This window comes from Girardinichthys multiradiatus, chromosome 23 (assembly GCF_021462225.1).
Source record: "Girardinichthys multiradiatus isolate DD_20200921_A chromosome 23, DD_fGirMul_XY1, whole genome shotgun sequence".
Taxonomy (NCBI): Eukaryota; Metazoa; Chordata; class Actinopteri; order Cyprinodontiformes; family Goodeidae; genus Girardinichthys; species Girardinichthys multiradiatus.
Genome location: NC_061815.1, coordinates 15,581,990 through 15,589,649, shown reverse-complemented (window position 1 = coordinate 15,589,649; position 7,660 = coordinate 15,581,990). Strand labels below are relative to the sequence as shown.

Sequence of the window (7,660 nt, the reverse complement as noted above, 5' to 3'; positions counted from 1 at the left end):
CAACGTTCTCTTCACAATATCCCACAGATTCTCTATGGGGTTCAGGTCAGGAGAGTTGGCAGGCCAATTGAGCACAGTGATACCACGGTCAGTAAACCATTTACCAGTGGTTTTGGCACTGTGAGCAGGTGCCAGGTCGTGCTGAAAAATGAAACCTTCATCTCCATAAAGCTTTTTAGCAGATGGAAGCATGAAGTGCTCCAAAATCTCCTGATAGCTAGCTGCATTGACCCTGCCCTTGATAAAACACAGTGGACCAACACCAGCAGCTGACACAGCACCCCAGACCATCACTGACCTTTGGTACTTGACACTGGATTTCTGGCATTTTGGCATTTCCTTCTCCCCAGTCTTCCTCCAGACTCTGGCACCTTGATTTCCGAATGACATGCAGAATTTGCTTTCATCCGAAAAAAGTACTTTGGACCACTGAGCAACAGTCCAGTGCTGCTTCTCTGTAGCCCAGGTCAGCGCTTCTGCCGCTGTTTCTGGTTCAAAAGTGGCTTGACCTTGGGGAATGCGGCACCTGTAGCCCATTTCCTGCACACGCCTGTGCACGGTGGCTCTGGATGTTTCTACTCCAGACTCAGTCCACTGCTTCCGCAGGTCCCCCAAGGTCTGGAATTGGCCCTTCTCCACAATCTTCCTCAGGGTCCGGTCACCTCTTCTCGTTGTGCAGCGTTTTCTGCCACACTTTTTCCTTCCCACAGACTTCCTACTGAGGTGCCTTGATACAGCACTCTGGGAACAGCCTATTCGTTCAGAAATTTCTTTCTGTGTCTTACCCTCTTGCTTGAGGGTGTCAATAGTGGCCTTCTGGACAGCAGTCAGGTCGGCAGTCTTACCCATGATTGGGGTTTTGAGTGATGAACCAGGCTGGGAGTTTTAAAGACCTCAGGAATCTTTTGCAGGTGTTTAGAGTTAACTCGTTGATTCAGATGATTAGGTTCATAGCTCGTTTAGAGACCCTTTTAATGATATGCTAATTTTGTGAGATAGGAATTTTGGGTTTTCATGAGCTGAATGCCAAAATCATCCGTATTAAGACAATAAAAGACCTGAAATATTTCAGTTAGTGTGCAATGAATCTAAAATATATGAATGTTAAATTTTCATCATGACATTATGGAAAATAATGAACTTTATCACAATATACTAATATTTTGAGAAGGACCTGTATCAGTATGAACCCAACTCTTCTGTGAAGGCCTCAGAAGATTGTTGGACAACATTAGTGAACATCATGAAAACCAAGGAACACAGCAGACAGGTCAAGCTTTGACCATTTCACAAAGCTTTGTATCCACCAAAACGGGAAGAGTGTGACACAAGTGCAAATCTACCAAGGGCAGCAGCCAAGAGTCCTGTGATAGCTTTGGAGGAGCTGCAGAGAGCCACCGCTCAGGTAGGATCATTTGTAGACAGAATTCTTAGTTCTGCTCTCCACAAATTTCTCCTGAAAACTGACAAGAAGGAAGCCATCATTTAAAGAAAGTGCTGTTTTAAATTTTCTGCATCTGAACTAGGGGCATAACAAATGTGAAAAAAGATCTTCTTCATGGCAGCATTACGTCATACAGTCAATTGTGTATACACTCACCGGCCACTTTATTAGGTACACCTTGCTAGTACTGGGTTGGACCCCCTTTTGCCTTCAGAACTGCCTTAATCCTTCGTGGCATATATTCAACAAGGTAATGGAAACATTCCTCAGAGAGTTTGGTCCATATTGACATGATAGTATCATACAGATGCTGCAGATTTGTCGGCTGCACATCCATGATGCAAATCTCCCGTTCCACCACATCCCAAAGGTGCTCTATTGGATTGAGATCTGGTGACTGTGGAGGCCATTTGAGTCCAGTGAACTCATTGTCATGTTCAAGAAACCAGTCTGAGATGATTTGTGCTTTATGACATGGTACGTTATCCTGCAGGAAGTAACCATCAGAAGATGGGTACACTGTGGTCATAAAGGGATGGACATGGTCAGCAACAATACTCAGGTAGGCTGTGGCATTGACACGATGCTCAGTTGGTACTAAGGGGCCCAAAGTGTGCCAAGAAAATATCCCCCACACCATTACACCACCACCACCAGCCTGAACCGTTGATACAAGGCAGGATGGATCCATGCGTTCATGTTGTTGATGCCAAATTCTGACCCTACCATCCGAATGTCGCAGCAGAAATCGAGACTCATCAGACCAGACAACATTTTTTCCAATCTTCTATTGTCCAATTTTGGTGAGCCTGTGCAAATTGTAGCCTCAGTTTCCTGCTCTTAGCTGACAGTAGTGGCATCCGGCGTGGTCTTCTGCTGCTGTAGCCCATCTGCCTCAAGGTTCGACGTGTTGGTCAGAGATGCTCTTCTGCATGCCTTGGTTGTAACAAGTGGTTATTTGAGTTACTGTTGCCTTTCTATCAGCTTGAACCAGTCTGGCCATTCTCCTCTGACTTCTGGCATCAACAAGGCATTTGCGCCCACAGAACTGCTGCTCACTGGATATTTTCTTTTTTTCTGACCATTCTGTGTAAACCCTAGAGATTGTAGTGCGTGAAAATCCCAGTAGATCAGCAGTTTCTGAAATACTCAGACCAACCCGTCTGGCACCAACAACCATGTCACGTTCAAAGTCACTTAAATCACCTTTCTTCCCCATTCTGATGCTCGGTTTGAACTGCAGCAGATCGTCTTGACCATGTCTACATGCCTAAATGCATTGAGTTGCTGCCATGTGATTGGCTGATTAGAAATTTGCATTAACAAGCAGCTGGACAGGTGTACATAATAAAGTGGACGGTTAGTGTATATGTACATTTAATAATATATTTATTATTGACAGCAAAGTGTACCAGAGTGAAATTCTTTGTTTGTCTGTACAAACTTGGCAATAAAGCTGATTCTGATTCAGTTTTTTTTTATTGTTCAGTAATATTTAAACAATATTTAGAGTCGACCTTATCATTACTTCTGGAATTTCCTGTGTCACTGATGACTAATAATGAACAAATCTTTTCTTAATGGTTGCGTGCCGATCAGTTGATGGCGTCTGTTTATTTTTTGAGTACTGACCATGAGTTCCTAGAGGAGTTATGATGCAGGGAATTTCCTAACCACTTACCAAATTTCAGTGTTCAGATCTTTGAGCCGTTTTGTATAACTTTTGCTGTATGACGCCATGCTCCCTCATGCTGGAAAATAAGCAGATACCAAATAAAGCCTGGATTGTTGGAAGAAGTAACTCTTAAACCCAATCATTATTCATGGAATTGGATTTTAAACTGTGTGGGTTGACCTACCCCCTTGGATGAGAAGCAACCGTAAACATAGATGCAACAGTGTGCTTTGGTATTGGTAAGACACATGACTGACTCACAGTAGCACTTCTAAGGTTGATTGTTCATTCACAATATTAAGAGGGATTATTCTGACATCCATCCTGGTGTTACCGGAAGCATCTATTTTTTTGGTTGCCTTTCTTTGTCAAAAACTCCCTGCCTCACATTCACCTGCTGCCTAGTTAGGCAAGCTCCGCACTGGCGGCAACATGATCCTGAACCTTTATTTTCTGGGATTTAACCTCTCACCTGCAAGTTCACCCTGATCCAAAAACTGTTACTAAGACCTTCACACTTAAAGGTGGCCAGATTCAAACTGATGCATTTAAAGTCATCTCTGTGTCACTTACAGGAATCAGTACGCTAATTAGATAGATAGGAATATTTCATCTGGACGCTTCATGTATGCTTAGCTGATGGTTTAAGGCTACAATGTGACTCCTTTTGTTACTTTCTATGTACATTACAGCGCATAAACATTTCCTACAGTAATTTGAAAACAATGTAAATCATCATTACAACAAAAGTTGTAATTTTTCAAAAAACATTTACACTAGTTCTAATACTTTTGGCCACAGCACTTAATGATTCTCATTTTCAGCACCACTCAATTATCTGTTTGTTACACACCTCTGGATATTCTGCTAGAAAATAATGTCAATTTCTGACTTTTAGTTGCATAAACTAAATATACTATTGGCTTTGTCATATTTTTTACTTAAGTTACTAATACATGCATAAAGAGCATATTTATGTTTTATTAGGAGATACTTACAGCAAAACTGGTTAACAGGCTCTTATGATCCTATTTTCAGGCAACGGGCAACAAGCCCTTTTATGGTTGGCTCAATAGTTTTCTCACTAACAAGTCAGGGTTTGTTCCCTCAGTATCCTTAGTTTAATCAGTTAAAGAAAATGGTGTGTGGTTTCTTGGGAAACGGTAAAAGGTCATGACACAATACTACAGACCCAAAACAGAAGCAGCTAAAGTGAGCTGCAGTTAAGGCCCTGCAAAGTACGACAGCCCTTTGTTAAACTCAATCAGCTGGAGAATTAAGGACTGTAAAAACAGTATCAACTTTTCTATTTATTTTGTGCCAATTTTTCCAATAATTATATTCCAGGTGTAAATCCAGCTACAGACCGTTTTGATTAAAGCCAGATTTAGACAGACTAGGGCAGTACCCAAATCATGGTGGATCAAAGAATCTGCCGACCCAGAAAGATTTGAAGATCACGAAGGAAATCCTCCTGATGGAAGTTTTTTTTTTTTATTGAGTAAAAAGGAATTTCAAATGTTTGAAATTATAACATTTTATGTTTGCTTCTTTATTATTTTATATGACTGTTCACAATAAAATCATCAGCACTGAATTTCACAATTTTTTTATTTTACAAACAGAAAGTACAAAAGCATCGAGGTTTATAAGCACATTATTTTGAGACCAGGCTCAGCTCAGCTATTCCAGTCTTGAAATCTGAAACAGTCACTGGCGATCTTCCAGACCGGCTGATCGCTGTTTGGTGAAGCCTGAGCTGTGAGGAGAAAATTCTGGTTGAAAAAACGCTGTTTGTTCCCTTCAAACTTGGCAATCCCACCGGTCACTACCAGCAACGTGGTCTGGCCTTGGGTTGCTTGTTCTGTGAAAGCAGAACGTTATAAAGATGCTGAATTATCTCGCCTTTATTAGAGGAATATCACATGATCTCTGCTCATTTCAAACCTTTTCCTCAACGTGTATTAATATGTTAAGTATTCTAGAGCATTGGCCTAAAACAGATGAAAACATCTATGGTGGAAACGTGCTCCACTGACCGTGAACCGGCTGACAATCCAGAGTTAGGAGCTGGAACTCGCTCGATGGCAGTGACTCAAAGAACTCTCCCAGAGCATCCTGCCCCGAAACTGCATTCCCGTTCCACACCAAGGTGGCTTTGTCCAGGTAGAGCCGGGTCAGATTCTGAAACACAGAAACCAGTTAATACCAGCGGTCAGCAGTGACGAACATTATCTCACAACAGAAATAAAGCATCCTCTGCTGAACTGGGTCTGACGCTATACCTAGGTACTCAAGTCCTATACATTCACGCTTTACCATCCCAAAAACATATTTAGCCAGGTGGATAGACGTTTCTGGCCTTAGCTGATATAGATTTTACTGACTGACACACTAAAGAGAGAAATGGGAACACTGAGATGACGGAAACAAAAAGTAGGGGAAATGTGGCTAAACTGCGATCAATATTGTCACTGCAGAGTTTAATGACGGTATTAAGTGTGCATGTATTCCATAGTTTTAAATCTGTTTGGTTGCAAATAGAGCTAGAAAAGAAGCCGACAGGGAAGACTGAATAACTGGAATAAATCCTTCTGGATGTCTAGATTATAGCCAAGCTAAAATATAACATCAGTGTGGTTCTGTTTCTCATTCATCCACACAAAGTGTGAGTAAACATCCTTGTAGGAACAAATGATTCAACTCCAAATAAGATGACTTTGCATAACTCTAATTTTTACTATAGAGACAACATTACTATGGAGCAAATCTGTTGGCATCACTGGTAAAGATGCGTAACAACCTGTTTTGTGTAAAAAAACTATGACACTAAGACTGAGTTCACTGACAACAAACACTACAAGAGGATCAACGATGCTGTGGACCCGTTTCCATAAGACAGGCTCTGAGAACCTGGTCAGAGGGTATAGTATTGTCAGCACTTTGAAATTTCAAGAGATTTTAAATAAAAATCTGTTGCACTCTTGTCAATAAACCGATCGATCAATTAAAACATGGCTAAATCAACAGAAATGGTTCAGCGTACACATAAATGAACCTTCTTCCATTGCCATCTCAGTCCCCAGACCTAAATCCTATGAAAAGAAACTTGTAGGTCCAGCTGAAGAGAACATGAGACCGAAACCAGGACTCTGGACCATTTAAGAGATTGTATAAAGAGGAATGCTCAACAATCTAACTTGCTTTGTGCTCCAAACTTGTAAAGTGTTTTTATGCTCTGTCCAATAAGGAAGTTGTATAGAGTACTGGCAGCAGGTGTAATAACACTTTTCCCATCAGTGATGTTATTAGAAGAATTGTCTCTTAATAAGGGTAGATAGATTTTTCATCGTTTTTCTTTGCGATTTTATAAAGCAGCAACAAAAAATGTACTTTCATTAAAGGTTTGGATTTTTTTTATGCATCATTAACCACCTTGTCAACATATTTATCATACCGATCAATGATTAAATATGGCTTTACTTTTTCATTTCTGCATTGGTGTTTGTGTTTTATCATAAAATGCGAGGCCTAAAATATTGGGTTTATTATTATTGTACATTACACAGCTGGCTGTTAGAACAGATGTGTAACAAAGATGTCACTGCTCCCTGCTGAGGAAACTATGTAACAGCACATTTTACAAATTACAGTCAACACGTCCTTAGACTACAGTTTTTCCACCTAAAGCATACACACAAGTCGGCATGAAGGGTACAAATAAGTTAAAATAACTTGAGAACCAATGTTTAACGTTATCATTCTGGGAACAAAATGCTCACCCTCCTTTTCTTGTCCACACAGTCGTAGTAAATGTTGACAAACTCTTCAGCATATCTGCAAGACTGGTCAGCATGGGTCCTAAAATCCTACAGAGATAGACACGAATTAATTAAACCAAAAGCGTCAACATTATAGTGAATTGAATAGGTTGTCGTTAACTAGTTTAAATAGGGGCACACGCACAGGGAAAGAGCTAGCTAGCTAGCTAGCGGTTTGACTGAAAATAAACTGGTAGCGTCGCTGATAAACTTACCAGAGTGATCGCCATGTCTGCTCATATATGAAACGAAACAACTACCAAAGGGGAAACAGTCAGAGTTTAAACGTCTCAACTCAATGCTATTCTTTCTTGTTAAGCTAAAAGCGCGTCCCGTCTCACGCGTTTTGCTTCCGCCAAGCAAACATGTGACTACCAAAATAAGGTGCGCGTGTTGTTGTTTAAACCAAATCCAGTAGCGCCACCAAGCGGGGGGGAGGTGCGGTACCTTTGAATGTGCCCAGTCTGGTGGTGCAGTTTATACATGCAGAATATTTTTATAGAAGAATTTTATTTATTTAAACATTTTTATATTTTTCTTTTATATCGGCCCTTTGTTGGTTTCATTTATTATTTTGCTCGTTTATGCTTATTAAGTTCGGCAAAGTCTTTTAAGCAGTATACCTAAATCAATGCGGAAACTCTTTTCTTATGGCTTTTGGTTTTGGGGTCCCAGTCCCAGATTGTCAGTGGCTCCCATCTGACCGCCCCTTGCAAACCC

General features: G+C 40.8%; 1 protein-coding gene across 1 annotated transcript; it reads right to left on the bottom strand.

Moving 5' to 3' along the window:
* Positions 1–4,712: 4,712 nt before the first annotated feature.
* Positions 4,713–7,316, bottom strand: nxt2 (nuclear transport factor 2-like export factor 2). Its single transcript, XM_047354153.1, has 4 exons — positions 7,156–7,316; positions 6,902–6,988; positions 5,159–5,303; positions 4,713–4,983 (listed from the first exon to the last, which is right to left on the bottom strand). The coding sequence occupies exons 1-4, from the start codon at positions 7,168–7,170 to the stop codon at positions 4,799–4,801; spliced, it is 432 nt and encodes a 143-aa protein (XP_047210109.1). The 5' UTR covers positions 7,171–7,316; the 3' UTR covers positions 4,713–4,798.
* Positions 7,317–7,660: the final 344 nt, after the last annotated feature.